Below are 19,100 nucleotides of genomic sequence, written 5' to 3'. Positions count from 1 at the left end.
ACCAAAGATTTCTCTTGAAGATTTTCCACTAAGAACTCCTTATTGAAAGAAAAACTTCTCTCAACTGCTGCATTACCATGAAAGCAAATCAAAAAACGCTGAATGAAAGAAACAAACAGGTTATGGGCATTCTCCATTGCCGAGCTTAGCAGTTGAAACAAAAACTTATCTAGGCTATCCTTTTTCCAGTTAAAGAACTTTGTTGCTTTCAGAACTTCAGGAAGTGCACAAAACTTAGCATATTCTCTTAACACAACATCCCCATCTGCTGGTGACAGGTGATTGAGAGAAATAAGTTCTTCAATGGCAATCTTGGCCCTCGAGGTTCTGACATCTTTGACAATCACTGAAGGAGATAAGCAAGTGGACCCAAGCACAATTCGCTTCCTTAAAGGGCTTTTCTCTTCAAGCTTGGAAAACAACTGTAACAAAAACTGTTTGCAATCTGCTTTAAATCTAAGAGAGTGTAGTTCTTTTACTTTCTTTAGGCAAAATGTTGCTCCAAAACCAATTTCAATAGAATCTGGCATTCTTAGGTCAGTCTCATTTTTGACATTCAAATGTTTTAACTGGGATGCACTAACAACCTTTTCCATTGCAGATTTTGTAAACACTCTACTCGCAATGTTCTTCATCAACTGGAAAACTTCTTGATAAAGAAAAGGCAGTAGGGGATCGTTTCTCTGAAAACATGTCAAAAATTCTTCCAGCTCTTCAGATATCATGGCAGAGAAATGTAGCTTAGCTTCTAGTACTGGGTCTTCCAACAAGGCCTTCTTTACCACATGAAAGTTCTGGGAGTTTGGAGGATTCTTTTCAATCTCTTTGTCTGTAACGTATTTCTTCAGATGTGGAATAATTTCTGAGCACCTTTTCATCACAGATGAGTTTTCAGTCCATCGTATGGCACAGAACTTTTTCGGGAACATTCTGGAGCCAGTGATCTGTTGATAAACTGCACGACGAGATGGGTAGTTCTTGAAAAGACTGTAAAGTGCTCTAAGAAACTCATTAAGTTGCCAACCAACTTTTGCATGAGCTGTTTTGTATGCACCATTTACAATGTGCAATGAACAGGTGCCTAAGTCCAAGATTTCTTTTTCGCTGTCAAGAGTACATCTCATGTAACTTTTCAGGTCGGAAATCAGTTTCAAATTAACATTGGGTCCATCAGTTGCAATTTGCACCAAGCCTCCTAGAGACAGGTCAGCTTCTCCAATGCATACAATAAGATTATTGAGCAAATCTGCAGCTTTTGAATGCTCCAGGAAAGCAGATGTCAGATATTTTGTACAAACACAACTGTTTTCTGCATCCCAATACTTTACAACAATGTCCATTTGCCCCTTTTGGCAAACATCGTTTAAACTTTCGTCAATTGACAAAGCATAAAATGGGCTTTTCTGAACACTATGTGACACACATTTCGCAAAATGGGGTCCAAGTCCATATGTTATGCTGTATGCAATTTTATCCTTATGCATTTTCATTTTAGAGGCTAGAGAGCTATCTGGGAACATAATGGGAAACAGCTTCACTGCTAATTCTCCCGAGCGGGATGAAGCATGTGTGAAAACACAGTGAGTTGCCCACACAATCTCTGCTTTTGTCACACTGTCATTAACTAGGAAAGTTGACAGCCTTGATGGTTCAGCAGTATGTTCTTGGCTAGAAGCAGACGTGCTAGGCTTAGGTTCTGGCAAAGATGGACTGGGTGTATTAGCCTGAGGAACACTCATGGAAGGCCCGTCAGTATCCATGGGTATAGCTCTGAAGGAAGACAGAGTTTTTTGTTTTCCAGATTTCAGGCAACTGGAAAATTCACTATGCTTCTTGCCTTTCTCGTGGCTTTTTATTGCATTCACACCAGAGTGGGACACATCAATTTGTTTTTTACAAAGAGAACAAAAACCAAAAAATTTATCTTTGCCTTTTCTCAGCCAAGTTCTCCATCCTTCTTCTTCCAACCACATCTCTTGGAAGTGGCACTTACCCGGCATCTTGTAAAAAAACTGTTACACAAACACTTCATTCATTAAAAAAAACTGTCAACATAGTGAACCGTGGGGCAGTCTACAACTATTGAGCCTTGTGGGCGGTTAAAACAGATTGGCCTACATGAAAATATACACACTTAACCAACTCACTGTAATTTTAATAAAAAATAAATTACCGATTGTTAATTAGTGAGAATGGGGCCCATTTCTACTTCTTTCACAAAGAAATATCATTACAAAAAACGCCGGCCGTTTACTAATTGTAAATAATGCGTCATAAAACGTAGCGGCCACGAAATCAAAAAAAAATAAACTTAACCTCCCCAAACTGTTGTACGCCGGCATATTATTAATTATAAATTATGTTTGGCTGAAACATAATAAACTATAACTGCAAGGACACCAAAAAATACCGTCGGCGAATAATCCAAACAAACGCAGTTGTTTCATGTGAGAGCAAAGCATATAACATATTGCCAACATTGATCGAAGCGTAGGTGAAAGTGAGAACCAGTCTAGCAGTTACAGCGTCATTATTTAAAAAAAAAAAACATATTCCTACATACAAAACCTTACATCCTCACTGAATAAAAAAAAGGGCGGAAACGATATATCTGTTCCTTAAATAAATAATTAACAACGCAACAGCTTTCGAAGTGTGCTTGTCAGCCCTGGGCGTCCCACGATACTCGCACGTGGTACAAACACGATTATTATCCTACACTTAATGTTTGGGTTTGCTCTTGTTGGTAAGATATATGGTCCCATTGTACTAGTACGTACACAATAGTTCTCGTACGTTTGTTACATCATGTAATCGATCGGTATTCTTTTCTCCTCGCTTGCACTTGACAAAGAAAAAACACTACGGACGGCGCAGTGAGATAGATAGCGAGAAAGATGGATATTTCAGCCGTTATCTCTATCGAAGGGAGGGCAAGTAAACAGGTGTTCCAGAGGTTTTTGCGAGTTACATCACATTTATGTTCTCCACAAAAAAAAATCGGTGCCCTCTTTCCAAACTTCGTGACTTTTCGGTGACTTCCGTGACCCTACCCCAAATTCCATGACTTTTCCATGACTTCCGTGACTTCCGTGACCAGTAGACACCCTGGTTTGTTTACAATATTATTCATTAGATCCTGCCCATTACATTACCGCTCCCTCGCTCGCATGGGATGCACTTTTATTTAAAACCGGTGCGCGTCTTGAGCTGATAACCGACCCGGATATATACCTCTTCCTAGAGTCAGCCATTCGTGGAGGTATAACAAAAGTTAGTCGACGTCACGCGAAAGCCAATAATGTTCACATGTCCACTCACGACCCGAGCCTTCCGTCTTCGTACATCTGCTATTTCGATGTAAACGCTTTGTATGCTCACACAATGTTAGATAAACTTCCCGTGGGCAAATTTCAGTGGGTTCCCAGGGATGAGTATGCGAGTTGGGATTTCAACGCCATTGACATAGATGGCGATACGTCATATTTCGCGGAAGTGGATTTGACCTTTCCTGATGATTGTCACGACCGCCTATCAGATCTGCCTCTGGCCCCTGTGAATGGCGTACCGCCAAACGGGCGAATGAGTAAATTATTGTTAACTCTCGCGCCGCGTAATAATTATGTTGTTCATGCTAAAACACTGCGGCACTAAGTTCGGTATGGGGCGGTCATCGGCCAGGTTCACCGCGTGCTGCGGTTTGAACAGGCGGCCTGGATGAAAGATTACATAACCTTTAATGCTGAGCGTCGTGCCCAGGCTGCGAATCCCTTCGAAAAATCGTTTTTTAAGTTACTATCGAATGCTGTTTACGGTAAAAGTTTAGAAGATTCTAGAAGACACAGAGACATTCGCATCGCTTCGTGTTACGAAAGTATTTATGGGGCAGCCGAGCTGATTGGTCGTCCGACATTCAAGGCTCGGCAAATCGTCGATGAAAATCTAGTTCTCATAGGGTTGCAGAAAGGTTCGATAACCTTCGATAAACCTTTGTACACGGGTGTCGCCATTTTAGATTTGTCAAAATTGATTTTATATGACTTTCATTATAACTACATGCAAAAAAAATTCCCTCGCCAGTCTCTGCATCTCTTGTACTCGGACACTGATTCGTTAATTTACCACGTTCAGTGTGATAACGTTTACGATTCCATTCGACCCGACTTAGCTTCCCGTTTCGACACGTCAAATTATGCGCCAGGTAATGATCAACGCTTCCCCTTAGTCAACAAGGGTGTAACAGGGGTGATGAAAGATGACGCCGCTGGCAAGATCATTACGGAATACGTGGGTCTTCGCCCGAAACTCTACGCATACAAGATGGAGGATGGTTCTTGTATGCGTAAAGCGAAAGGAGTTAAGGCCAACGTAATCCGATCACTTCTGTTCCCTCATTACCTGGATTGCTTGCTTAAAAATTCACGGATTCTAGGCAGTCAATACCATTTCCGTTCGCGAGGCCACGCCGTGTTTACGGAGCGAGTGAACAAGGTAGCACTGTCTTCAGGAGACGATAAGCGTTGGCTTTCTGAAGACGGTGTCAGCACATTACCTTGGGGACATAAAGATCTGTGTCCTTTTAAAACTCGTGCCTCGCCCGATCCCTCCTAATCATTGTACATATTTCCATTTTTTTTTTCCTCTGATTACGTTCACCAGTGAGACGAACACTGCTGACGTAACCTCCGAGCAGTGGTTGCAGGAACACAACAGCGCTCACCACTCCTCCCCTGCTCGGAGGGGTTTCAAGCGTGTATATATATGTGTGTGTGTGTGGGGGTTGAAGGCAAACAACAGCGCTTCTTCCGCCTCCCCCCACACACAAAAGAAAAAAAACTTATCCCGAGAGGGGTGTGTTCACCTCCCCCCACCGTGCCGCGCCATGATCCTTTCCATTATGCATGTGGAGAGAAAAACCGTCGGTATGTTAAAGAAAATGTGTAGAGATGTTTTTGAAAAAAAAAATATATTCCCTGTTACCATGTTAGCTTGCATATTATTCAATCTATCATGATTTAACGTAAAAATAAAAGTTTGTTTCAAGTTGCCTCTCAAAGTATATGCAATCTATCATGATTTAACGTAAAAATAAAAGTTTGTTTCAAGTTGCCTCTCAAAGTATATTCAATCTATCCTGATTTAACGTAAAAAAAAATAGTTTGTTTCAAGTTGCCTCTCAAAGTATATGCAATCTATCCTGATTTAACGTAAAAATAAAAGTTTGTTTCAAGTTGCCTCTCAAAGTATATTCAATCTATCCTGATTAAATGTAAAAATAAAATATTCCCCTGTTTTTTTTTAAGTTTATATAAATCGTCCTCTTGATAGGATGCCTGAAATTTGTGTGACGTTCTACAGATCTCCCCAACCCCAAGACAAATGGAAAGGATACCATCAGCGTTGGCGGCCTCTTTCTTCGAGGAAGAGGTGGAGGTGGAGGAGGGTGGGGGGACCAGTATACCAGCCGACATAGCGGCGGCCTTCTTCGCAGAAGGCCTGCTGGAAGGGCCATCGTCTCCCCCTCCTCCTCCTCCAACACCGCCGGCAAAGTCTTCGCCACTGCTGTTGGTGGCGGGCCCCTCTGGGACATGTTCCTGGGGTCGGCCGCTAACAGCCGACGAAAAAAGAGGGGTCCGGCTACCTGCTACGAAGCAGAAGGTGCCGGCTCTGCCTAGCGGCGAAGTCGTGGCCAAACTGATGGCAATGGACGCCCAGCGGGGAAGGGGAGGGGGTAAAAAATAATTTTTTTTTAAACTAAGTAATATCGTTGTGTTGACTACATTATTTCAATACCCATTATGTGCTACTTGTGGCTGGTAACTTAGTATGCAGAAAATTGGTAATACGTGTAAAGAACTATGCGGTCATGGTAGACTGCTGTTAATGTTTAAAACTCGTTTTTGTTTGGAAAAATAACGTACTATTTAATATAATTTTGTAGCAATGCGCTACTCGTAAAAAAAAAAAAAAACTGCTGTGTGAAAAAATAATATATACATACATACATACATACATACATACATACATTATAGTTGAACAGAAACATTTACGTAAACGAGACTATGGCAAAATATTATTATTAAAAGTTACTTTTACCTGGTATTAATCAAATGGCAGGTACAGGTAACTAACACACCAGGTAGACGTAATATTTTCCGAGACTATGGCAAAATATTATTATTATTATTACAAGTTACTTTTACCTGGTATTAATCAAATGGCAGGTACAGGTAACTAACACACCAGATAGACGTAATATTTTTTTTAAGTGTTGGGGAAAAAAATATATATTTTAACTTTGGAAGAAATTTACATTTGTATACAGTTCTCTTCGGCTGCGGCGGCCGCCACTCCTCTGCGAGCGGACAGCTGCCAGTGTATGAGTCATTATTTAAATAAAAAAATTGACAATGGGGGACGAAGGGTTCGAAGCCGTCTTCGGTTGCAGCCGCCACCCCTCTGCGAGCGGCGTCCCATATGCGGACACCTGGCTGTCTGAGTCATTATTTATATAAAAAAAATTACACAGGGGGGGACGAACGAAAGGGCCGTTGGGAGTACGCGCCATCGTCGTCGTCTGCGCGGCTCCAACACCCCTTGGGAAAACATATATTTTAATTTTTTTTTTAAATATATAATGCCTATAAATGCACAATACCTTTTCTTTTAAATGACAAGTGACGTAATAAGCATACTTTTTTTTATCGATCCTATCGAAGTTGGCTCACAATCGATTAGTCAATCCCAATCTTGTGCCGGCAACCGGTGGCGCCATACATACTATAATATTTTTCACCTACTACACACCACCCCCCATCCTAGTTTTAATTCGCTGAAATACGTAAAGTATAATTTTTTTTATCATCACGCTATAAGCATAAGTAATGCCTATAGCTTTTTTTATTTCTTATTATTATTATAGACAGACATGCTACACACCAAATTAAGCATACTATAACTATACTGGTCTAGTACTATAAGAAAACATGGCTACACTTCAGTGTGTGTGTGTTTTTTTCCTTCAAAATTTGGCATCTACTACTACTACTACTACTACTACTACTACTATAGTCATAGAGTAGTGGCTGACGAAATAATACTTTCTTTTATATTCAAACTTGAGAGAAATGCAAAAAACAAAAACAATGACTATAAATGGGGAAGAAAAAAAAGATGGCGGCCTGGTATGCTGTGCTACAAGATGGCGGCCTGGTGTGCTATGCTACAAGACGGCGGCCTGGTATGCTGTACTACAAGATGGCGACTTTCAGCAATCGATTGTCATACATATATATATAATATTATTTAATTTTTTTTTTCCAAAGTTGGCTGTTCTGGTTACTTCCTAGCAGTCGAAATTATTATTATTTTTTTCCAATGTTGAAATAAACATGGCGGCCGGCCCGTTTTTTTTAAATTTCCCGCTTAGCACTATAAAAAAAATAAAACATGGCGGCCGACTAGCAGCCGACACTATACATATTTTTTTTTTTTTAATTTCCCGCCGTTTAAATTGGCCGACTAGCACTATAAAAAAATTAACATGGCGGCCGCATGCAGCCGATGCGCCTCGTTTAAATTTACCGCTTAACACTATAAAAAATTAAAAATGGCGGCCGCCCGTTTTTAAATTTGCCGACTAGCACTATAAAAAATATATATATATACCTTCTCTTTAAAAAAAATAAATATTTTATAAGCATATATATACAACATCTGAAATTATTTTCTCCAATATGGTCTCGTGGTCCTGTGGTTAGCATGACGGACTAACAATCCAGAAACGAAGGTTCGAATCCAACCGTCGCCACCCCTCACATTTTTATACTTGTAAAAATAATTCCGGCGCGCGACACTAGCGCTACCTACCTCCCTCATTTAGAAACATATACACACACCCCCCCCTCACCCTCCATCCCCCCTCCGCAACGAACACACCCGAAGTTACCCGACGAGATATATCGATCCTACCGAAGTTGGCTCACGATCGATACACCCAACCACCCTCCACGTGACGTCACCAACCCAGACAAGCACCTGTCATGAAAACACCTGTCAGAAAAACACCTGTCAGAAAAACACCTGTCAAAAAAACACCTGTCAAAAAAACACCTGTCAAAAAAACACCTGTCACACCTGCACCTGTCGGACAGGTGCAGGTGCACCTGTCGCTTTGTTTACAGTGTCCCAGAACCGGCGTGCTCCCCCTACTTGTGTGGCAGGTATTTTCATGCCAACCAGTGTATGTGTGCTTGGGTAAAAGAAGTACCCTATTTTATCGCGTAATTGTTGCACTCGCATAATTGTCGCACCTATATTTTACGCCATCAAAATTGGGATAAAAATAACTTCACGCATAAACGTAGCATGTTGATTATGGTCCTACTGTTAGATGCCGAGCGCTTTGTCTAGATATCTTTTCGGTAAAAAACTATGTATTTTAAAGTAGAAATATAATATTTATTCTGACATTACCACTTACAGTGGAACCTCATTATTACGAGTACGGAATACTACGAGACCTTCGTTGTTACGACAGTTTTGTAATGCACTGTCAGTTTGACTACGTAAATCATACCAAATTAAATCGGTTATTACTGCCTCCTCGTTAGCCCTTTCGTAAGTACGAGTGATTTGAACGGCATCTTCAAAATAGGAAAAACACCGTCAGTTGAAAAAATAATGTTCACGCAGTAAACACAGCTGCGTGGCTACGCGGGCGCCAGACGGACTGGGTCCTTAGCAGGTATAAGCAATGATCATGGGAGGAAGGACTGGTAACAAACATCATACGCTCTCTCTCTCTTTCCCTCCCTCTCTCTGTCTGTTGAAGGCACCAGTTGCTTCCCCTCCTAAGTCGGCAGAGGGGTAAACCTAAAAATAGACCAGCTAACACCCTTCCTTTCTTCCTTCGCTCCTTTTCTTTTCCACTGCTTCACATACCCTCCCACCGTGGACATGAAAGGCGCCGGTCTTTGTATTAGGCCATTTCATTCGCGATTAAATCAAAAACCGTTGTAGATACAAAAAATTCCATAGATACATTTTCTATTCATAATTTAATTTGCTACAACATTTATTCGACACGTTTTTTTCACTATAGTGCACCGTTTTCAAGTTACAGTGTGAAATTAAAGACTGTTTTGATGGTCCAGAATCCAACTTGACTAATTTTTTATATTTGGTTAAAACGAGTACTCGTTACGAGAATTTTTGCCGCCATCGTCAGTTCTCGTAGTAACGAGGTTCCACTGTACTTATTTAATTAACGGAAATATGAAGTTGTCTGACGTGTAAATTTTTCTTTTAAAGACGTTTTTAAACATTATTACCTTTATCTATTTGTTTGCATCGTCGCGATGTACCATTTACAATAATGTAGAAAGCGCAAGTTGGTATCGTTCGTGTTTGGTTATGTTGCTTCCCGGATAGAGCGCGCACATGTAGTCGAATATCAATATCTCGCCGATTCCTGCAACGTGCGCTCTCTGTCAACAGCCGAGTTAACTACATTTGATGGCCCGCATTCTTTAGTGGCAAGTGTGTAGTACGACACGTTAGTTCACGTCACAGATTCAAGTGGCATGCGTTCGCATCAGAGTTTTGGTTTTTCTATTTAAAGTTGAAGAAAGGTTTTTGTTGCACGACTTATTAATTTAAATTGTTTGGCGTACTTCTTTAAACTTCCCATTTTAAATAAACGTACTTTCCATGAATGGGTTTTGTTTTCATAAATAACTTTATCTAACAAAAAAAAAATTCTTGCATAATGGTTGCACTCCTACTTTTCAAACTTGATTTTAGAATAAAATGTGTGACGATTATGCGAGAAAACTCGGTAGACCTTTTTCCCACTCCTGGTGTGGACATTTTTGTTTCCACGTGGGACAAGATAATAATTATCTTATTAATTATTAATTACCTGAGCTGTCACTATGCTAGGAGTGTGAGTATGGGCCTGTATAGAGTAGTTCACTGTAGTTTCTACAGTCTGGTCTCCTGACAACTATCAACTTTACCACCTGCATTGTGTGATTTTTAGGGACAAACATTTATCATTATCAGTATTCTGACAGTTTTAGTCTATTTTTAACAACCTGATAAACTCTCTTCCTGTAAAATACATTAGCTGACAATGTGGGTTTTAGTAATGGTATAAGAATTACAGTGTTAAATCCAGCTTTACTGTATTAGTCTTTTCAAAATTCACGTCGTAGGATGTAATGAAAAATCTACACATAAATAACCCTAAAACCTTACGAAAATCCTGTGGTACAGCAATGTACCCTGATTTTTGGTATTCCGTACAACCCGATTCATAAACCACTGAAATCTGTTTTTTCAAAGTGTTAGTATTCGAAATCAAATTGAATACAAATAATAAACCATTTATTTTGATATCTGAAAATTCAAATGTTTGCAAATTTTAAATGAGTCAAATAATGCTCATTTTCTGGAGCAAGCAAGAGTGGCAGTCACAGAGTCTTAAGGGGAGGTCAAAAGTGCGGTCATCGCTACAACGGGCCAACGGTTAAGAAATATCTGCCTTGAAGTTGTCTTTGTTTACTGTGTGAGTGCCAAGAGATTACACACAGCTGTTTTATCTTAAATTCCAGCCACTTTACTACTAGCTGTTAACATTTGGTGGATGGTACATTGGCAGGTACTACAACACTCGCCAAGACAAATGCAATTAGTAGCACATAAAATAGTTCAACAAGACATTTTTCCTTCACATTTTCAAATTTCAACCTATAAAACCATATTTTTTTATGGTTACCCTTGAAAGGAACTTATAATCGGGAGTCGAGAGTGTTTACCAATAAAGCTAAGCTATCTGAATGGGCAAAGAGGGCGGCAGGTACCGGGTTGACGAGCTCCGCGGAGAGCCCCAGGTACTGGTGCAGCGCGGTGAAGGTGACGCGTTGCAGCCGCACCATGATGACCTGCATCACGCGGATGAAGATCTCCGGGTACTCCTGGAACACTTCCTGGAAGGCGGACGTGGGCAGCCGCACCACCGTCGAGTCCTCCACCGCTCGTGCCGCCACCGTCTTGTATGGCTGGGGGTGTCCCTGCACACCCACGACTCTCTTACTGCATTCTTGCCATGAATATACACCTTATCAAGTCTTATGAACAAGCAGATCTCCAGCAACTGTTTCATAAAACCTCAACCGCACTGCCTATGGAAAGTATGGCACGTACATGTTCAGTTCAGACCCTAGACTGTTGTTTATTTTCCTTTATTTATCAACAAGGTCATCGAAGACATACAATCACTATACAGTAAAACCCGTGATAAAAACTGCTCACAGATCCCTGAAATTGGGAAACAATATAGAGGAGGGTGGGGTCATAACAAATATTTTAGGACAGATTGACCCACCGCAAACCCTTATACAACAAAATATGCCCTTTTTCTAATGAAGTCTGTGTTCAGTCATATCTGGCATGAAATTTTCAAGTTTTCAAAATTAAATATAAATTTATTTTATTAGCAGACATCTTACCAAAATAAATGATACACAAAAAAAACTGTTGGACCGTTCTACTGTCACCAACACTAGCATAAACACAGTGCAATGTGCAGTGCAAATATATATTTCAACAAGCGGTAAGTCCATTTAACTCTGATTTCATTAGGAAAATAAAAGGAATTTTGGTTAAAATGTTAATTTATTAGACATGGCTATAACTATATCTCAAGCCGGAGAGGTAATGAAGGTTAAGCACATTGGCATTGCTTTGTTATTGACTTATTGTTTATATAATCTGGTGAGACAAAATGTTACGAAGGGTGATGGAGAAGAATGCAGAGTACTATGGGCAGTGCAGTTTGTGCAGTGCTTGGGAAAACGAGACTAACATTTTATTTTTTCTTGCGCTGCTAAGCAACCTTTTTTTTAACCCCACAGGAAAACACAATTTCCTGATAAACATCACCGGCAGAAAATAGAACACTAGGGGGGATAGGGAGGTTGATCATCTGCACTGTAGCTGTGTGTGTGTATATACTCGAAAAACATGTCGTAACATGAGAGGATAGCCAAGTCAATCCCTACGTCTATAACTGGATATAAAGCAAGCAATATCACAATGGTTGGCTGCCGGGAGAAGGGAAGACATGCCTGGTGCCACGGACCCATCATCTGTGGTAGGAGGATGGAGAGTCAGGCAAGGGGGAGAGGTGTCTTGTGCTTGTGCAGGGCAGCATACCCCACTTCAACAAATTTTTGTTCAATTTCCTTCAAATTTTCGACTTTAAAACATAAATTTCTCATGGTTCCTCAAAAAAGGGGTTGTAATAGAGAGGTAGTCGTAATAAAAGGGGTTGTACCAATGTGTTTTTACTGTACAAGTCAGCAAAATACATGAAGGAATTGAACATGGCCTACAGTAAGGAAATATTTCTAAAGTGATTTGAGTCTAACGTCATACTATCACATTGTGAAAGTAATTGTTTTTACATCTCACGAAATTCTCTGTGCACCGTGCTCAATTACTTAACAAGCACTTTTGTTAATTTCTGTGTTTTCTATAGAGTAAATCAAATTTATGGTTGAAATTCTCAATATTATTTATTGTATGAAGAACCAGACCAAAGGAATTTCCAAAATATAAAATTGTGATGTTTCTAAACAAAGAAAAGCATATATACAAAACTGTAATTCTGTAATCAGTAAATTTTTAGAAATACACTATTATTGTCTAAATAAAAAGAGTGTGACAGAAAGGCTGACATGAGTTAGCAATGATGCCAGTGATTATATTAAGATAATTACGAACATGTTTAGTTATTGTATTTACCCACAGAATTAATTTTGGGCATAAAAATCTAAATTTTTACCGTAAGGGTCACCCTCGAATCAGGTTCGCACCATGTATCTGTCTTCAGGACAGTTCCAAGGGTACAAGTGAAGTCTTTGTGTTCCACGTATTAGAATATTGCAGTGAAAAAATACAGCACTGGTGGTGACCCTCCGTTCTTCTTTGTCTGTTTGCTATGGGAGGATGTAAGGTGGCCCACTTCACACCCCCCCACCTCTACATATTTAAAATACCTCCAATTCCCTCACAAACCTAACAAAAAGACAACAGAGAAGACTATTATTTTTGATGTATAAACATCTTAGCTCTCATTATACAGCATTTCGTAGGAGTCATTTTGTGAATGGAACAAAGTCGGAAGATTTGAAATTTGTAACAATGTTGCCAAAGTCATCAAGATGGCGGAACAATGTGTAGCAACATAAACCTGTATATAGTCACTTTCTTAAACATTACAGGACATACCAAATGTATTGGTATGCCAAATGAGACTTTATGATAGCGATACTACACTGGAATATATTTGGTAAACTAAAATAGTCATAGTCAAGAGTAATTACAAGTTTTAAAATATGTAAAAAAGCATCATTACAATGATTATAATACATATTCTCCCAGCAAAATTATAATAAGCTTGGTAGACTGAGGATAAGTTAGATTCGAATCTGAGATTCAAATCTGAAAAATTACTAGATTTAGCATAACTATCGTACACACCTTAAAAACACAGAAATTCCTTCGTGCAACATCAGCCTAAGTCAATTCCATAAATTAATGCGAATAAAACAGGAAAAAAAATTATATATGCATGTTCATGAACTTATACGTGTTAATAATATGGTTTGCAAGACCATTCTTTAAAAAGAAATAAAAATAGAAAAGTTTAATTAGGATAAGTAATATTCAAAACTGAGATTCGAATTTGAAAACAAGCATAATTTTGATATATAAAAATTAACTAGACAATGGTGCAACATTCGGCTTGGTGCAAACGTTTAAGGAGACCCTTGGTTACACCACACAACCTTCAGAATTATTACCACGAGCCACCCTTTGTGGTAAATGTGTGTATTTTAATCAGACTTGTCCATAAAAAACCAAGGGTCTCCTTAAACATTTGCACCAAGCGGAATGTTGTACCATTGTTTGGTTTTTTTTTATTGATTTTTTTTATTGACAAGTCTGACCAAAATACACACATTTACCACAAAGGGGGGCTCGTGGTACAAAATAGTCCCATATCCCCCAATTCTAAATGTTGTATGGTGTAACCAAGGGTCTCCTTAAACGTTTGCACCATGCCGAATGTTGCACCATTGTCTAGTTAATTTTTATATATCAAAATTATGCTTGTTTTCAAATTCAAATCTCAGTTTCAAATATTACTTCTCCTAATTAAACATTTATATTTTTTTTAATTTCTTTTTGAAGAACGGTCTTGCAAACCATTTTATTAACATGTATAAGTTCATGAACATTCATATTTAATTTTTTTTCCTGTTTTATACGCATTAATTTAAGGAATTGACAGGCTATTGTTGCACGAAGGAATTTCTGTGTTTTTAAGGTGTGTACGATAGTTATGGTACGATCCGGTAATTTTTCAGATTCGAATCTAACTTATCAACAGTGCTTGGTAGCACAGCATTATAATATGTGCTCGTATAGCTCAAGGGTGAATTTTTGATGTGGTTCAAACTTCAATGAAAAAAAAAAATTTACTTTTTTAAATAACATAATAATACAATATTATGAAATAATAATATTAAATTAGCTGAAAAAGATGAAGTTTTGTTTTTACAGACAGATTTAAGTGGTTTAAGTAAAAACATGTGTTTTAAAGTGTATCAACTTATTACTTTAGTAATGCCATAGAAGTATAACTTCAAATGTGTTCAGAAACTTTAAAGTATTAACTGTTTAGTGAATTTTAACAAAATGGGGAGTTCTTTAATTAAATTCCATGTCGATATTCAGGTCCAAAGCAGAGGTTAGGGGTTTTTCAAAACTTCTTCGCTTTTATCGGAGCAGTTTCTAATAGTTTACAATTGCCTTCTGTTTTGAGCTGATATTGCATTAGATGGTGGCAAGCAACATATACAATTCTGGCAACAAATTTTAGTAACAGGAGCATATAGTATGTTGTATGTGTTATTCGCATCCAGAAATTTTGGTATCTGAAAAGCTAATATTTTATTTATGAATATATTTATCACCCTCAATATTATTTTTAAAAAATTCTATGTTAAATTTTATGTCTGAGGTTCATATTACAAGTTTATTTGCAACATGAACAACATGAGAACACATGAGTTTGCTCTTTACTGAGGTTAGATGTTTACACATAGCTGGCTGGGAATGAAAGACTAACACATTTTATACCCTTGTTTCCCTTTCGCTTACTGTATTTTATTTTTTCTCTACCACAGAGAGAAATGAGGCAGCAAGCTACCCTTTGTCAGTTCCTTCTATAAAAACCAGCACTCGCATTACTGGCAAACTTGTGCGGGGCTAAATGAATATAAACGGTGCACTTATAAACACCAACAATGGCTGCAGTTTTATCATGGAATGTTCAGTTGAAAGCATGGAAAATCTCAAGCAAAATAAAATAATATTTGGGCAGAGATGCATCATAAACACCCGTCAAGATAGACACGTTAATTGTGTAGGGTGCCAGTTAATGGGACATTTAGAATCATGAGAGGGAGGTAGAACCGTAAACACTGCTGCACGGAACACACACTTGCACACATACTCTTGCTCTCTCTCTCTGGCTGGTTTATTTTTATAGATTTTCCCACCTCGCCATATCTGCGCAGCATAGCAGACATGTCACTTGCAACACTGACTGCGCGTGCGACAAACGTACAATATTTGTGCTGCTCACAAAGCTTCACACTACTGCTGAGATATTTTGATTAACAAATTATTCTTGCTCGTAGAGTTATATTTATTTAAAACCAACATAGGTCACATATTAACGCACATATTCAACAACACAGTGATATATGTTTCGTATAAACTAGTCTAAAAATGATGTTAGGAGGTAATTTAACTTTGAGTTGTTGGTGACACAGGGTGTCTACAGAAGTGACAAAATCAATTTTAGTGACTTTTTAGTGACCTTTTCAGTGACTTTTACTGACCTAAATGGCAACATTTTTTTTTTTCAATTTTTTTTTTTACTTTGTACTATTGACTAAACTAATTGACACTTTTACAAAAAAAATTACACATTAGGCTTAACATTTATGCCTAAAAACTACCAATGACCACCAAAATTTAAAAGGACATGTTATCCTAATGCAGAGCTGCCTACCTCAAATCACACCCATCAGTAATTACAATTATATGAAAAAAGTACGCGTAAATCATGCACGATAAATTTTTCCTGAGGCATTATGACACACTCACAAGATAAAACAAGGACATTAATAAGCAAAAGAAAAAAAAAATATAGGCCTATGTATATGAATATAATGCAAATTAATGAATCGAAAAAAAAAACTTTTTAAACAATACAAACTGAATATGTAAGAAATGTCAATTATCTGGAAATTTTGAATCTTCCATTCAAAGTATTCAAAGTTAAACTTTAGAAAAACTGTCTTTTATTTGCTTCTTTTATCCTAATTGGATAAGAACTATCATGTAAACAAACAACAGAAGACAAACACAAGGACTTGTAAACAATAACCCTGCATTTGTTACTTTCATTTCTTCAGATGTAGCGAAAAAAGGACGATATAGATTTATTGCTCATCATGGCTATAAATGACCCGCATGTTTCTTTGATTCAATATGCCGTCTACAGTCATCCCTCCCACCATGTGCAATCGAAAAGTCACACGTGCATACATTACAAAACGCATGGCATTCCAAACATTTGAAGATAACAAACATGGCCATTCTTTTGAATATTTAAGTCGAAAGTTCTGAAGAATTGAGTGTTTTTTACCCCCGGATACACATTATTCTGTCACGCGATTCATTTCTACAACCGGCACTGAAGAACACAACACTATCGAAAAACATAAAAAAATTTAACGTCGGTATACACGACAAAAACACTATGATGAAAAAAAATGGCTTTCAAGCAATAAATTAAAACAACACAGGTTAGCCAAAGTACCGTAAAAAAATTATCGTGATGTAAGTAGCCTTCAAACGAAAAGTCTGAGCATATGTACTAGTTGTATCGTACAACGGACGTAATACCATCCCATTTATATTTGAAAACACGAGAATTAATACACTTATTTCGACAGTACATGCGCACACTTACGAGTTCCCTTATTTGCGCAACCAAGCGATGTATTCAAACTGCGTTCACGAAACACGCACAGCAGAAACTGAATTTTCTCCGTTACCATGCTGCACAAAATCTCGTTTCCGTAATAAACCAGCGATGTTCCGTAATTCCGTAATTTGGTGTTAAATCCGTAATAATTACGGAAAATCCGTAATGGTTGGCAGCTCTGCTAATGAGAGATTGTGTATTTACTATACTTATATGGTCGCGGAGGCGGAAAGCATCGTTATCGTAACAAGTTGTACGTTCTAATATACTGTAACATCTATGGTTTGAAAACCTCTGAATCCTCGTACAAATACGAGACTTTTCATACGTCAGGCAATGCTAGACTTGTACGGCCTGTGTCCTAAAAAACGAAACATTAAAACGAACATAGCACGACAATCAGCTTGACATAGCATTGAATTTCACCACTGCGTTTCATGGTATCTTATTTCAGCACTTTGTTCTTCTATAGTAGGCCAAACATACTAAAGAAAGAAAAATACGGCTGTGCCAATTACACAGTCACTTAGTGTCCAATAAAAACACGTGAAAATACGTCAATAGAAAAAAATTTCGTGAGCTTGTATTGAATTCCGTGACTTTTTAGTGACTTTGTGACCTCGCATCAAAATTAGTTACTTTTTCGTTACTTTCGGGACTTTCGTGACTTGTAGACACCCTGTGACACTGACTGTGAAGAATACCGTTACCAGGCGCCATTTTTTGACTGTTCGGTTCGTGTTTTTAGAGAGTTAGTTATGTGCGGAACTTTGGAGTAACTTCGGTGGTTGGTTGAAGATTACCGGGAACAATGGGTGTGCCATGCACACAATACGGTTTGTGGGATGTAGGACTGGTGCGGTGACGTTTGTATGGACAATTCTGTGGACTTATATCAGTCGCAATTACTTGCGTGGTCCTCCGGTGGAAGCATGGATTCAACTTTCAACCTATGAGAACAAGGGAGCGGTACCGTTCGATGGTAAACAATATATTATTATTTTTTAAACCAATGTGAAAAACCTCGCATATGGACGGCACTACATTTTTTTAAACTAAAAATTGACACTAAATGTGCAACCCATACACAGGTAAATACTGTAGTATAGGTTCCACTGTATTGAAGTGTGTTTATTTATATAATACAATATTATGAATTACAGTAGTTTATATTTCATAGTCACAGAGGCTCTTTTTTAAAAGGGGGTCTGGATAAATAATTACACTCCATGCTCAGTGGTGGTGGTTAGACACGAAGAACGCTGTTATTTATAAGTGTGGTGTGACCAATGGATGTGGACGATCAGTTGCGGAACACAATGTGCCGGGTCATGGCTTTAGCTCTATGAGACTTTGATTTCAGACAGTGGTAAGTATAAAGGTGGACATGATACTGGTTGTGAAATCCGTACACAACAACAAATCTGGGCACAACTATTGGTGTAAATACAGCACAAAGGAGATCAAGATTAGATAATTATGCCCGCATACACCATGGAGGGTCACGGGTTGGAGTCCGTAGGCTATTGTGTTAGTTCATGTATGCAGGCCCCAAATGTAGCAACAAGGATTAAAACGTGACATCACTGCGTATGAGTGCTGTAACTAATACAGAACATCCAGTAAATACCTGCTAAGAGTATTCTAGGGGTACTTAGAAATTTGGACTTATTAACAGGGAAATTTTAATAAAAGGATAAAATTTTATCTATGAAATGGTCCCATGATAATGATTATGGAGAAAAATATCTTAAATGAAATTTTAAGAGGGTTTTACTGTACATGATTCTACAAAGGTAGCCAAAGTTTAATTGATACATGCATTAATAAATTATTAAGAGTAGTAATTCAGAATAAGAGCCCACAGCCTCTTTAGTTAATGTCCAATGGACAAAACATTCATAATTAATTGCTGCAGCAGTTTATATTAACTTGTGAAGTACTAAATATGCTCTTTAAAACTGTA

The 19,100-nt window shown here is 38.3% G+C and overlaps 1 protein-coding gene across 12 annotated transcripts in view; it reads right to left on the bottom strand.

Annotated features, from left to right (window-relative positions):
• LOC134527552 (neuropathy target esterase sws) overlaps positions 1-19,100 on the bottom strand; it is a 231,478-nt gene that overhangs the window by 162,386 nt on the left and 49,992 nt on the right. For all 12 annotated transcript variants that reach the window (XM_063360331.1, XM_063360340.1, XM_063360330.1 and 9 more), the window contains exon 8: positions 10,866-11,075. In XM_063360331.1, coding sequence (XP_063216401.1) covers positions 10,866-11,075 — 210 coding nt within the window. The remainder of the gene's footprint in view (positions 1-10,865; positions 11,076-19,100) is intronic.

The sequence above is a fragment of the Bacillus rossius genome, chromosome 1, assembly GCF_032445375.1.
Source record: "Bacillus rossius redtenbacheri isolate Brsri chromosome 1, Brsri_v3, whole genome shotgun sequence".
Taxonomy (NCBI): Eukaryota; Metazoa; Arthropoda; class Insecta; order Phasmatodea; family Bacillidae; genus Bacillus; species Bacillus rossius.
This window is presented reverse-complemented; position numbering and strand designations above follow the sequence as displayed.